Raw genomic sequence first — 15,230 nt, forward strand, 5'->3', positions numbered from 1 at the left:
GATGGTATTCACCCAAGAGTTCGGAAGGAACTGAAATGTAAAACTGCAGGACTACTAACTGTAGTCTGTAACCTATCATTTAAATCAGCTTCTGTACCAAATGATTGGAGGATAACTAATGTGATGCCAATTTTTAAAAAGGGCTACAAAGGTGACCTGGGCAATTACAGGCTGGTAAGTTTGATTTCAGTACCAGGCCAACTGGTTGAAACTATAGTAAAGAACAAAATTGTCAGACACAGAGATAAACATAATTTGTCGGGGAAGAGTCAACATGGTTTTTGTAAAGGGAAAGCATGTCTGAACAATATACTAGAATTCTCTGGGGGGGTCAACAAGCATGTGGACAAGGGGGATTCAGTGCATAGAGTATACTTAAATTTTCAGAAAGCCTTTTGCAAGGTCCCTCACCAAAAGCTCTTAAGCAAAATAAACAGTCATGGGATAAGGGGGAAGGTCCTCTCGTGGATTGGTAACTGGTTAAAAGATAGGAAACAAATGGTAGGAATAAATGGTTAGTTTTCAGAATGGAGAGAGGTAAATAATGGTGTCCGCCAGGGGTCTGTAATGGGACCAGTCGTATTTAACATATTCATAAATGATCTGGGAAAAGGGGTAAACAGTGAGGAGGCAAAATTTGCAGATGATACAAAACTACTCAAGATAGTTAAGTCCCAGGCAGACTGTGAAAAGCTACAGAAGGATCTCTCAAAACTGGGTGACTGGGCAACAAAATGGCAGATGAAATTCAATGTTGATAAATGCAAAGTGATGCATATTGGAAAATCTAATCCCAGCTATACATATAAAATGATGGGATCTAAATTAGCTGTTACCACTCAAGAAAGAGATCTTGGAGTCATTGTGGATAATTCTCTGAAAACATCCATTCAATGTGCAGTGGCAGTCAAAAAAGTGAACAGAATGTTGGGCATCATTAAGAAAGGCATAGATAATAAGACAGAAATATCATATTGCCTCTATATAAATTCATAGTACACCCACATCTTGAATACTGCATGCAGATGTGGTCGCCCCATCTCAAGAAAGATATATTGGAATCAGAAAAGGTTCAGAAAAGGGCAACAAAAATGATTAGGGGTGTGGAATGGCTGGTATAAGGAGAGATTAATAAGACTGGGACTTTTCAGCTTGGAAAAGAGACAACTAAGGGGGGATATGATTGAGGTCTATAAAATCATGACTAGTGTGGAGAAAGCAAATAAGGAAGTGTTATTTCCTCCTCCTCATAACACAAGAATTAGGAGTCACCAAATGAAATTAATAGGCAGCAGGTTTAAAATAAACAAAAGGAAGTATTTTTTCACACAACGCACAGTCAACCTGTGGAGCTCCTTGCCAGAGGATGTTGTCAAGGCCAAGACTATAACAGGGTTCAAAGAAGAACTAGATAAATTCATGGAGGATAGATCCATCAATGGCTATTAGCCAGGATGGGCAGGGATGGTGTTCTTAGCCTCTGTTTGCCAGAAGCTGGGAATGAGCGACAGGGGATGGATCACTTGATGATTACCTGTTCTGTTCATTCCCTCTGGGGCCTCTGGCATTGGCCATTGTTGGAAGACAAGATACTGGGCTAGATGGACCTTTGGTCTGACCCAGTATGGCCGCTCTTATGATGTTCCAGTTTGGGTCCATTGAAGAAGTGAGCCCAAACTGTAGTGTTTTAAACTCCAGTCTGCACATTTTCAAAATTCAAAAAGTTTGGCTATTGTCATCTAGTTCAGGCCCTTGTCTAGTAGTAACTCCTTAAATTATAAAGGATTGTTCAGTATTTAAAATTTTACTATTGCTTATTTAACATAGCAAAACAAACCCGAGTGAAGAATGCAGATAACATTTCTAATGCAAAAGGTTTGCCTTGAAGTGAAGCCAGTTGCAGTGCGTAGTTTATTTACATTGACTGATATAAAAATGATAAGGGACACAATCAACTTAAAAATCATGCATCTGAAAATGTTTTGTCTGCTATTGTTAGAAGTAATGTAGAAGATTATTATAACTGACAGAGATCAGAGAAATACATTTTTCTAAGTTTGTTTGGTTTTTTGTTTTGTTTTCTAAGTTCATCTAATCTATACATTTGACAGCACATTGTAACAAATCAGCTTCAGTAATTTCCCCTGACTAATCAGTTTCTTCTGTTGTTTGTGTGGGTCTTTTGCACAGCAACAGAAGAGAGAGAATCTAATAATTATTTTAAAAATGGTGGGAGTCGGGTGCAGGTGTAGCACCTGAAAGATTTTTAACTCTTTAATTGACTGCATTTCAAGTTGACTATGTCTTGTTAAACACTTGAGGTAGGGTTTCCAAAAGCATTCAGCCCTGACCTCGGTCTGCTCCCATTAACATGAGAGGTTAAACTCCTGTTGACTTCAGTGAAGGAAGAATTAGGCCAAAAGTGAAAATTCTACCTTTGTTCTTCCAAGGTGATAGTTTCTTAAAGAATGGGATATATACCAGTTGGAATGTTTACTCTTTCTCTTGTCAGGGCTGTACTGCACTGATGTCACTTTTTAAGAAAAAGAGTACTTGTGGCACCTTAGAGACTAACCCATTTATTTGAGCATAAGCTTTCGTGAGCTACAGCTCACGAAAGCTTATGCTCAAATAAATGGGTTAGTCTCTAAGGTGCCACAAGTCCTCCTTTTCTTTTTGCGAATACAGACTAACACGGCTGTTACTCTGAAACTTTTTAAGAAGACATTTTCGGTATCAGTGGAGCAGACAGCTGTAGGTCCGCTAGCAGCTCTTCATTTTCATTTGGGAATGTGGGGGGGGGGCGGGCTTTTTTTGCGCAGTGTTGTTGCAGCTCTGTTGGTCCGAGGATATGAGACACACAAGGTGAGTGAGGTAATATCTTTAAATGGACCAACTTCTGTTAGAGAAAGAGACAGGCTTTCAAGCTCTACAGACCTGAAGAAAAGCTTCATGGAGCTCGAAAGCTTGTCTCTTTCACCAACAGAAGTTGGTCCAACAAAAGATATTATCTCACCCACCTTGTCTTTCTTTTTCTTGACAGATCGTAGGACTAAGCACCAATATTGATTTCTTACTAAGCTTGTCAGGACACCCACAGTTTGAGGCTGGAAACGTGCACACCAATTTCATTTCTCAATACCATGATGAACTGTTTCCAGCCAAACAGGCCACCCCAAATGAAATTTTGTGTCAGGCTGCTCTGGGACTCATACTGAGAGAGAAAATGATAACCGATGCTTTTAGAGTTCAGTCTGGTGGTAAGATCATTTTTTCCCTTTCCTTTAGTTTATTTTTTCTTTGAGGGGATGAGACAGAAATCGGAGCGTTTGTCCATTTCATTAATTTTGCACTCGCTTTTTGCCACACTGTTTCATTGTTTAATCTCCTGACATCTGGTTACTACCATCCACTGAAAGGGCAGGAGATAGCTTTCTTTAGGTGACAGAGGTTAAATATAACACCATTGTGATGCATGTGTTCTTCACTAGGTAAAAAGGGAACGTTCTCATGTATTTCAGATAGAAACACACAACTCTCCATTTGCATTTGTGTGTTGTTTCCACTTCGTTCCTGTCATCTTCAAAATTTCTGCAGATTTCTCTCCAGTGAGGAGGGCTAGCTCAGAGTCTTTTCAATGTCCAGCGATACTGTTTCTTCACCCAACCCTAGGATTTTCAGATTAAAACACTAACTGGATCCCAGACAGGATATGGAGAGGCAAAATGGTTTAGTGGATTGAGCATGGCACTAGAAGCTAAGAACTCCTGCACTGTATTCCTCGCTCTTCTATTGTGACCATGAGAATTTTTAAAGTCACTTACAGCTTATCTAACACCCACCGAAATCAATGGAAGGACTTCCATTGACTTAAGTGACTTCTGAAGTCTTTTCATCTCTCTAAGAAGAGAAGAATATTTACAGTTATACATTAGAGGATTAAAATGGCTGATAATGGCTAGACAGGTAGCAAATTGTGATTGCTGTTTGATGATTGACTAAGAATTGCACATGCACCTAGTGTGTGCTATGCCACCATTTTTTGTTAAATCACCACCTCCTACCCTCAAGTCTACTTCTGTCCCTCATCCATTTATTATGTCTTATCTTACAGATTGTAAGCTAATTGGACCAGGGACTGTCATTTACTATATATTTGTACAGTAACTGACAATGGAGCCCCAGCCTGCTTCAGGCCTTTTGGTGCAACATAAATATTTAATAACAATAACAACATCATCATCATAATTAATAATAAATGTTAATAAAGTGATTTGAAAATATAAAACACTATGTAAGTGCTAAGCGTTGTTATGTGCTTTATTTGTAATACAGTAAATGCAGCATCAACTGTTTGTGTACTTGGCCTTCTAGATAAATTCTCACCGTTTGCATCCAGCAGTGGCAGAAGAATAAATATATCCTACACCAGAAAACTGACTCTCCTAGATGGTGAAAACAGTAAGTGACTTGCTGTGGGTAACCTGCTTATTTCAACATGCACGCACACACAAAGTTATAAAGATTTGGAAGAGGGAAGAGCAAACAGATGTAGGAAAAAAGTTTATTTAAAATTGATTGGGGAGGGGAAACCCATAAAGATCACATACTCCAGTCAGCATTTTTAAAGATAATGGTTAATTCCACACTCAGATTCCTGGAGACACTGGCCAGATTTTTTTAAAAGTGTCCCTAAATTTAGGATTCTAAATCCATATTTAGACACCTCAGTAAAGGATCGAATTTTCATAGGACTTAAGCACCTGCAACTCCCACTGACTTCACTGGGTTATGGATGGTCAGCACCTTTGAAACGCTGGTCAGTTTATTCAGGTATCTAAATATGGATTTAGGAACCTGGGGTTAGGCACCCAGCTTTGAAAATTTTGCTCTAAATGTCGGGACAACCTTCTACAAGGTTTGCTGAGCTAGTCTAACAGTTTTGGTTGGCCTTCTCATTTGGAAATTTATATTTATGTTGAAAAAGATGCTCTGAACTCTGTTTTTAAGTTTAATTTTTCTCTAAGTCAAGTAAATCTTGTTTTTTTTTAAATATTTTATTAAACAGATGTGGACATAACTATAGATTACAATCATGACGGTTCATATAACATGCAGGTAAAGTTCTGTTTTCTCATACTCTTTAGTAACTGATCTCATCATAATGATGAGTAAAATTAATTTACTGTATGTCTCTTATTAGATATAGGCTGGCTGCATCACCTATTATTAATGTTGCCCAACACTTTTCATTATAAGATCCTTTTTTCAGTTGCTTTTAACTGTGCCAAACTTATATATTTGGTCTGAAATTTTCCATGTCGGGTGTCTGCCTCATGCTTATATATATTTTTTTTTAAGTTTCAGCCAAAATGATTGTGATTTCTGAGGATGAGGCTAAGGAAAAACACGTTGTCTGTCAGTCTTATCTTTGAATACTCTCACTCCCCCATGCTTTGTAGCAGGGACTTGATATGTGGCGGAGGGGAGGCCTGTGTCAGGAATGTACCTTTTGCCATCCTAACAAAAATCCAAACAAATTTGGCCAAATTATAAACCTTTGAAAAACCTTTGGTTAGCACATGCTCAGTAGAGACTTCTTATGTTTTCGCAACTAAATTCCCTGAAGTTTCTGTCTAGGGCTGAGTAGCATTTTCCCTGCAATGGCAGGTCCAGGCAGCTGAATAGAAAGCAAGGAACCTGTCTGTCCTGTGCTTTCAGTGACCTCCTCTGCTGGGCCCAAGCAGTGTGCGGGAGGAAGCTGCCTCATTTGAATGCACAGGGAGCAAGAGCTGAACTGGTGGAGAGAAAATGGGAACAAGGAGCCTGGTGTTGTGGGGTCGGGGAAGACTGGGACTGGAGGCTGATGGAATGGGAGAGGGAAACTGGGACTGGCTGAGGAAGGAGACGGAGACTGAGACTAGGAGCAAGGAAGGGAAATGGGGAGTGCGTACTGGGAGCCTGTAGGTGTATGCTTAAATCAGAGGGGGGCCGAGAGGGAGATTGGGACTGGCTGAGCAAGGAAACTTTGACTGAGAACCAGTGGGGTGGGAGGGAGGAAGATAGAGGGAAGCGGAGACAGTTTTGACAGGAAGCTGGGACGTGGTGGGAGAGAAGCCATGAGAATAAATAAAGGTTTAGAAAACGTGCCTCAGTAAAAGGCTCAAGAAGCTCACTCTATTTAGTTTATCAAAGAGAAGATTAAGGGGGATTTGATCACAGTCACAGGGCTCTTCAGTCTATCACACAAATATATAACGAGATCCAATGGCTGGAACTTGAAGCTAGGCAAATTCAGATGAGAAATAAGAATCAAATTTTTAACAGTGAGGATAATTAACCATTGGAACAAGTTACCAAGGGTTGTGATGCATTCTCCATCACTGGAAATTTTAAAATCAAGATTGGATGTTTTTCTAAAAAATATGCTCTAGTTCAAATAGCAATTAATTCAGGGAGGTCAGACGAGATAACCACTATGGTCCTTTCTGGCTTTATGATCTTTGAAACTGGGACTGGCTGGGAAAAGAGATTGGGACAAAAAAGAGATCTGGGGAGTGGACGCTGAGATTGGATGAGGAGAGTGGCAGAGAGATTGGGCCTGGGAATCAAATCAGTGGGGGGTGGAGAACATGAGTGGGTGAGACTGGAAGGGTGCAGGAGAGAGACAGATTTGATGAGGGGCAGAGGGGAACTAGGAATGGCTGGACAAAAATGGTTGGAGGAGAGGAGAGTAGGACAGGGAGTCCAGAGAAGGACGTTCAGCGAAGGAGACTGGGACTGCGATGAGAAACATGATAACTGGAGACTGGGACAGGGTTGGCAAGGAGAATAGGACAAGGAGCTGGGGTTAAGGAAGTGGGACAAGGAAAGATTAGAGAAAATGGGGCAGAAGAGTCAGTGCCCACTAGAGCAAAATCATCTCTAGAGTCGTAATCCAAGATTCCTGAGTCTCACCATTCCTGTGCTGTTAAAGAACATTATTAAGGTTGCAAAGCATTCAAAAGTTAGGAAATGCCATTATTAAGGTTGCTTGTGCAAACTTAATTTGGCCCTTTTGCATATGCTGTATGACATAGTCTTCAAGTTCATAATCATAGTGGGGTAGCCACTCGATCAACCTTATTTTAGGGTGCACAGAAGGGTTATTTAGTAGATTCTGTATCTCAAGACCACACACATTTTAAGAATTCACGTGATAATACTCTCTCATTGTTGAGTATTTTGAAATGCCAACATTTCACCCCTCCCTCACCACCACCCCTCATAATTAAGAAGAGTTCACATTGTTGCTGCTCACTTTAGGGCACACCGCCTATACTCTACCGAGGGCTCGAGGCGTGACCTAGTCAATTTAGGCACCCCCACCCTTTCCCTTCCAAGGGCTCAGGGTGTAAGGTACTTATCCTTACCCATGGGGCTCAGGAAGAAACCTGGTCAATTTAAGTACCTGCCCCTGCCCACAGGGCTCAGGGCTTTACGGGTCTGTGGACGCTTTTCCCAGTGAAAGAGCCTTGCACGGTTGTGCTCTAAATACCTATTTATTAGCAACACACACACATTACGTATATCAAGCAAATCGCTAATGGTCACCATTCCCAATATACAGGCAAATTTCACCCGATAGCCAGTCAGGATCCATTCATCTGGGGGTTCCCAGTTCCAGGTCGTGCAGAGGTCAGAGTTCCAGCAGCTTGATGTTGAACTGCTGTCCAGAAATGGTTCCCAAAGAGCACTGTTCTTTATATACATTATATAGGTAAAAGTCGGTACCTTCTTCAAATTTACTAATCCTACCACATTATCCCACACTCCTAAATAACAAAATATTTAACCAATTACATACTGGCACCTAGGTGTCGTCCTTGCTGCCCAAGTTTTTTACATTTGTATCTTTCATGCCCAAATTGTAACTTAGTTGTGACCTTCTCTGTTTATGCAGACAGCATAAAAACACTGGTTAGAGCTTGTTTTACCGTTTATTGAGTCTATTTCTGTATCCTTCCTAATTTCCAGTGCTGGGTATGTCTACTTTGCAACCTTGATGGTTATAACTCTCATTAGGGACATTCCTGAGGTGGGAGTGCTTTATCAGCAGCAGAACATTGTTTTTTTGGTTTTTTTTTTCAATTTTAGTGGTGAACTCCCTGAGTTTTACCCAAGGCTGGTTTAATATGGAGGGGTATGGGGGGACGGGGAGTGTTGTTCAGGTCTCAGGTCTACGACATGATTTGGGGCATACAAATCAAGGCAGTAAATTGAGGCAAAATTTAAGCCATTCTTACACGGTTTTATCACAAGTGAACACTGAAACAAGCGTGTGTTCTCTTTTTCTCTTTAGACATGATAGATTCTCAAGGCTCGTGGAACATCTTACAGACTGTTTCTGTTCTCTAGCATCATCTTTAATACAAATGGAGGCAGCTAAGCCAAGTTCCTTGAATAATTAATAACCTAATATTAGAACAGCAAATTGCTGAGTCCAGGTTAAGGATTTAAAGAAAGTAAAACCTATGGAATGAGAACAGTATATGTTCATTTTTATGTCCATTTCCAATACCTCTGCACATCTAGGCCTTGAACAAGTGTGATCTCTTGGCTCAAGAAGTTAATTTTAATGCAATTAACAGAAGAACAAGACTGAGAGAAACTATTGTTAACCAATAAATATTTTCATGTATACAATTTTTCATCTTTAGCATACTGGAAAAGTACAGGATTAGCATCTCTGAAAAGTGAAATCCTCTATGTACAGAACAGGGATAGCATGCTAGAAGTACTGTAAGATTCCCTATGCTGTCTCAACCCTGTTGTGGAACGATCACTTAGGAAGAGGAGGGGCACCAGACTGAACAGGCTGTGGAGACTGAACCAATCTCTAACCTTTCTGCTGCGATTCCCAGCAGTGGCGCTAGTTATTTCCTATAGGAATGGAGGTTTATTTAATCTGGACACCTGTCCATTTGGAATTGGACTGAGACCATCATCTTACTCACGTGAAATATCAAACAGCCATCATATGGTAACTACTTTGGGTTACTATCAACCTTGGCTGGATTGTCATTAATGACCAAAGACTTCTAGGCATAAATTATCCAATTTTAGAGTCTGATTCTACAGTGCTTCCGTAAATTTGTTTGGAAGTTTTGTCTGTGAAACTTTCCCTAATCCAGAAGTTCTCCTCAGAACCTCCATTATCAGTATTCCTCCTTCAAGTGCAACCTTCATTTTTGTCTTCTTGCTTATCTAACTTTGGCAGAGCCACCCATCAGCGTGGGCGGGAGAAGGGGGAACGACAACGACAAATGGTACTTACTGTGGAGAGTAACTTGTATGCCTTCCCAAGGGTAGTTCATTCAGCGTACAAATCATTCTTCATAAACTAGGATTTCTTTCTAGCAATTTCTTGTGAAACTTTTTTTCCCAAGAAATTAACCATGTATATGTTAAGCAAGCCTTTGTCCCTTTATGTCACCTGGGAGATAATAGGGTCATGAGCGCTTAGGTTCTCTAGAGTTACTGAAGAAATTAATCTGTGCTTACTGTGAGGAAAACCCTTAAAAATCAAAACAAAACACAGGGAAAAAACTACATGGTAGAATATAACTGAATATTATCCACATCACACTGGTGTGACTAAGGACATTTAAATATGTATGTTAACACTTGAATGCAAATGTTTACTATCATGTCCATTTATAACAATGATTTTTGTCCTGGAAATACTATTCTAAAGAGAGAATGTAGTGTTATATTCAATCAGCAGCAACAGGGTTTAAATATTTGCTAATACTGTAACGTTTAATTTCTATGACTATAAATGCTCCTTTTTATGACTACAGCATAGCATTTAGGCTTACTGGGTCATACAATACAGACAGAACGGCCTTATCCTGCCTGTATAATCAGTTTGGCCATTCTTTCTTCTTAGCCTTGAGTACTGAAGCACTGGGCATTTTCCACTGCTGAAACCCAATGGAGATAGCTTCCCCCATTTTCCACAATGCACTGATACAAACTCAGTTATGCAGCATAGTAGGTATAGCCGCACAAACCGAGAATGGGAGAAAAACTCCTTTGCGGACACAAATTGAACTATGTTGCTTGTAACCCATTAAGGTAATTGTGCCACTGATTGGTTACAAAATTACAGTTAGGCTCTGTGCCTATAACATCTTTTAACAGGAACAACTGTTTTTCAGATAAAAGATAAAGCTTTCCATGTTTCTGGAGACATTTCTAATGAGGGAGATTCGACTTACCTGAGATGTACAGTAAACGGGAGTGTTTGTAAATCTAAGCTGGTCATTTTGGACAACACTATTTGCCTCTTCTCACTGGTAAAGTTTCTTTTTCATCATCTGAGATTTAAAGTCCCAGCTGAGGGAGTCTGAAATGGAGTGTTGTGGACTTAGACAGGTGATCTTAAATTTAGGGGGTGAGATGTGTCACTATTTCAAATTTTTATAGCAACCCACAGTCTTCAGATCCTTGCTAGATTTATAACTATAATTAATTATCATTAATTTATAATTTTAATATACTTCATTTTTAAAATAAATAATGAAAAATAAAAGTAATCAAGATGGAGCTGGAGGAGGAGAACTCCAATTTAGCCTTGAAAAATAAATTCAGATTAACATGACAGTTTACCTTGGCATTCTCTGCATTGCATTAGCAGTAGTACTTATGAAGAAGAAATGTCCCAGCTTCCATGGTAAAGCTGGTCCGTTTTTTCCAGTAAAAGTCATTAAAGGAAATTAAAATTACTTTGTGATAAATGTCATGTGAAATCCACATGAATAAACAAACTACTTAATTACTTAGTAACAAATTTATTAACTTCTATCACTATAAACATAAATCAAGGTTTGTACCAATTGTAATGTGTTATGACATTAACTCAGTCTTGATTTATTTACTTTTCTGTAGAAAGGCAGTGCACAAATTGGGCTTCCAATACCTAAATACTTATCTGGAGCGAGTGCAACAGGAACTCAAGGAGGTGCTGTAGCACCTATGACTGGGACAATTGAAAAGGTGATTGTTACAAATGTGGGATGGGGAGGGAAAAGGAAACCTTTTTGAACGTCTCCTACATAGCCAGGTTCTAATAGGTTCTGCGGTAGGGGAAGCATGTCAGTCCTGAGGCTGCCCTGACTCCTTCCAGTTGGGGAAAATTCCTCGGTTCGTTCACCTTTACAGATGTTTTCTAGACTTCTAGTCTTGTTTCTACCGAACACAGGAAGAACGCTTTTAAAATTCTAAGTATTTGGCTAAACTTGCCATTTTTAATTAAATTTCTTCCTTTTAATATGGCTTTTTAGCCACATGTCCCTACAGCTGAAACCTTAGAGGCTCTCTGATCTATTCCCTCATGGCAGATAAGCTTACTGAAAAGGATCAGTCCAGAAGATGCCTTTATTATTCAGCTCTCCTTTAGCTTTTCTCTGAAGGAAACTTTCACCTCTTTTGCTAGCCAGATATCCAGGTAGAAATCCTGTCCAAGTGATTTTGATTGTATGGACATACATGATTTTTCAATCCTTGCTTGCTTTGAATTTGTAGATATTTGTGAAAGCAGGGGACAAGGTACAAGCTGGAGACCCACTAATGATTATGATAGCTATGAAAATGGAGGTGAGTGACATTAAAAGGGTTTAATTACTGAAAAGAAAAACGAACAAACTCCAATGGTCCTGAAATGAATCCAGGGTTGGTTTATTGGAATATTGTACAATTCAGTCTTGTTTCGTCATCAACACCACTTGAAATATTGAAAAACTAATATATTATGTGACTGGATTTCAGAGAATTATGTTTACTAGTACATTATTATCAAAGAATATTTTTATCTGTAATTTTTGTAAATTTTGTTAGCTCTTTAAATGCCTCAGAAATCAATCATCCATTATTTTCAATACAAAACCGTCTTTCATAATCTGGATGTTTTACTTTTTCTCTCACCGTGATTTAAACACATGATATTATTACCTACAGTTGCTTTATGCTGAAATTCAGCAAGCAGTGATTCTCTCTCTAAATATATACCCAGCGTTTTCTTGTGTGTAATCCTGTTGATTATTGTTTACATAAAGCTTTACAGAGAGTAGACTAAAGATTCTTTGTAAGAGTCAACATGAAATGTAGCAGTATGTGGGATGTTCTATCATGTTTTGTTACATTTCTTGGCATTGGCTAAAATTGCCGGCACTATCCCAGTTTCTGTAGTTTGAGCTGGTTGGGTTTGGATTTATTTTTACAGTGCAGTGTATGGGAGCTGAACTAAATAATGTAACAGATTTAAGCTAGTGTTTGAAATAATTTATAAATTTTGATAACATTGTGTAAAATCCTGCATACTGAGAAAATTAATTCATATTTAAAATTATTAAAACTTATTTTGGTAATTGTGTATCTCTAGGTGGTTGTAACATTGGTATCCGTGTTACATATGTGGCTCTCTGTGTCTTTCATTGACAATTTACCTACATTTTTGTGGTCCTATTTAAAATAGAAAGGTAAATTGCAAAAATAGAAAGAGGATTCAGAGTAGCAGCCCTGTTAGTCTGTATTTGCAAAAAGAAAAGGAGTACTTGTGGCACCTTAGAGACTAACAAATTTATTTGAGCATAAGCTTTTGTGAGCTACAGCTCACTTCATCGGATGCATTCAATGGAAAAAACTGAATGCATCCAATGAAGTGAGCTGTAGCTCACGAAAGCTTATGCTCAAATAAATTTGTTAGTCTCTAAGGTGCCACAAGTACTCCTTTTCTTTTTTAAAAATAAAAAGTTAATTTAAAGGAATCCTTGCTAAGATATAAAAAATTATTTGTTGTTTGGATTATTAGACTAATCCTATTTAGAAACTATCAGTGCAACAAAAGATACAATGGAAAATTAACATGATATAATAATATGAACCAAATTTGGACTTGGTGTGTAAGCAGTTGGTAATCACATCTTAAGATAGCCTAAGATCTCTTAAATAAAAACATTTCCTATCCACCAAACGAAAATATATTAAATACATCAGCAGAGTCCTTTCAAAGGAACTGACCTGTTAAATGGTTAACATTGTTGGACTAAAATTGAGTTATTTTAACAGATATCTAATTTATTTTTAGAAAGGAACAATGAAGCAAAACAAGATGGAAATAGCTGTGCTTCAAAATGTAACCCCAAATAGTGTTTTGTTTTCTTCTCCAGTTAAATATTGAAGAGGAAAGACCAAAGTAACTTGAAAATGAGGTTCTTTCAAGAACAAAAATAACATTTTAAAAGAATGAAATGTATCAAAAGAAGTGGCAAATGTTGATTTGATCTAATCTCACCTCTGCTCAGTATTTATATGGTTGATTGTACTAAGATGGAGTTGTTGTTAAAACAAGAAAGAAATTTTTAAAATATTCTAATGATTTATCTATGCACTTGTTTTTATGCAGCATACCATAAGGGCTCCAAAGGCAGGAATAATAAAGAAGGTTAATTACCAGGAAGGCTCTCAGGCCAGCAGACATGCTCCACTTGTTGAGTTTGTGGATGAAGACATGGAATCAAAATGAACGCCAAGGAAGGTGCTATTTTTTGCTTTCTTGGTTTTCTCCAAGAAGAAGGTGTCTTTATATTTTGTTCAGCATTCCATGGACATAGTTACATTGCAAATTATATCCACTTCCCCTAAAAACGGAGCATTACTGAATTGTAATAAAAGTTAAACAGCTAAGGGTCTGAACCTTCAATCCTTAATTGCTCAATAGGAATTTTACACTATATTTGCCCGATTAATGACTGCAGGATCTGACCTTAAATTGGTATTTACAGGTGTTTTTGTAGTGATTGGAGACCAGCTTCCAAAGTATTGCTTCTTGCCTACTTTGTCGTTATGAGCTGCCATATTTTTCCCCTTAAACTTTCCTACATTTCAGACTCCTTGTAAGGCAATTTGAAAGCTGACAGTGATAGGCAAGTTTAAATGAGTGCATAATAATAATATCATCCTTACTGAGGCAAAACTCCCATAAATGGCCTGAGTTTTGCATGCAGGATTGGTCCCATCACATATACTCTTAGCTAGGACACTTTATCTCTTGGTGCCTCTTGTTTATCCATTTGTAAATGGGAATAAGCGTGCTAAGTTATGTCACTCGGGTGGGGTGTGTGAGGGAGACTGAATTTCCATAATTATTGTAAAATACTTTGAAAATCTCTGATGAAAGGTGTTGTAGAAGGGAAAAGAAATATTATTCCTATATTAATCAAAACTGAATCTGTTTTCAGGATGGATTATTTTATCTTGAAAGCTCAGATTGTAATACAGAAAGACTGTACATGTATTTAATATTAAAATGTTTGTGCCATAATAAAATATGTATTTTAAAATTCAGATTACTTTTCCCATATCTCTTCATGTTTGTCTGCAAACCTTATATGTTGTTCGTTTGCCAGAATGTGGTGTTCCCAAGATCATTATAAAGATATGAAATGTCAGACTGATGACAATACTGATTGCTACTTTCATGTGTACATTTTTTTCATGAAGAAAAATGTGTGGTTCTTTTATACACAAATGCAGTATAAGTGAGGGAATACTACATACTGGCTATTTATTTTTAACTTGTTGATGCTGAACCCCAAATGCTTAGGGAAAGGGAAAGGACACTTTATTAATAAAAATGCCCATTTTAATTATTAAAACCTTTCAAATTCCTTTCACGATTTATACAATGTGAAGTGCTTTTTGTCATGAACTTTCAGGATACTGTGTAAGTGCCCATTGTGGTTATCTGGCATGATTTGAACTGTAGACAGGACAATATAGTTGTTATAGAACCGTGTTAGAGAATCACGATACGCATGATGGCTCTAATCCTGCAGAGATTTCTCAGGGGTCCAGGTGCTGGCCGTCTGGTTCCCTGTTTAAAACTGGACTATGGGAGCAGGAACTGTAACTGGGGGCCAAGGGTTGGAGTCAAAGTCAGGAGCCAGGAACCAGAGCCAGAATCAGGAGTCAGGAACCAGAGCCAGACTCAGAGATGGAGTCAGGACGAAGGAAGGGGATGTAAGCTGGAGCAAGGCTGGATCCTGAGCAATCACAGCAGCAGGCCTAGCATTGAGCAACCAGTGACCTGCTGGTGAGCTAAAAGCAGGCCTGCTGGCTCTCTTCAGCCAATCAGGTGGTCTGACCGCAATCCAGCTGAGCTCATTAATCAGCCTGGCTAGTCCTCA

The 15,230-nt window shown here is 38.6% G+C and overlaps 1 protein-coding gene across 4 annotated transcripts in view; it reads left to right on the forward strand.

Moving 5' to 3' along the window:
- MCCC1 (methylcrotonyl-CoA carboxylase subunit 1) overlaps positions 1-14,388 on the forward strand; it is a 35,425-nt gene extending 21,037 nt beyond the window's left edge. For all 4 annotated transcript variants that reach the window (XM_048863078.2, XM_048863079.2, XM_048863080.2 and 1 more), the window contains 7 exons: positions 3,044-3,260; positions 4,375-4,461; positions 5,069-5,118; positions 10,203-10,340; positions 10,933-11,040; positions 11,569-11,640; positions 13,448-14,388. In XM_048863078.2, coding sequence (XP_048719035.1) covers positions 3,044-3,260; positions 4,375-4,461; positions 5,069-5,118; positions 10,203-10,340; positions 10,933-11,040; positions 11,569-11,640; positions 13,448-13,567 — 792 coding nt within the window. In that variant the 3' untranslated portion in view covers positions 13,568-14,388. The remainder of the gene's footprint in view (positions 1-3,043; positions 3,261-4,374; positions 4,462-5,068; positions 5,119-10,202; positions 10,341-10,932; positions 11,041-11,568; positions 11,641-13,447) is intronic.
- The last annotated feature ends 842 nt before the right edge of the window (positions 14,389-15,230 follow it).

This window comes from Caretta caretta, chromosome 9 (genome assembly GCF_965140235.1).
Source record: "Caretta caretta isolate rCarCar2 chromosome 9, rCarCar1.hap1, whole genome shotgun sequence".
NCBI classification, from domain to species: domain Eukaryota; kingdom Metazoa; phylum Chordata; order Testudines; family Cheloniidae; genus Caretta; species Caretta caretta.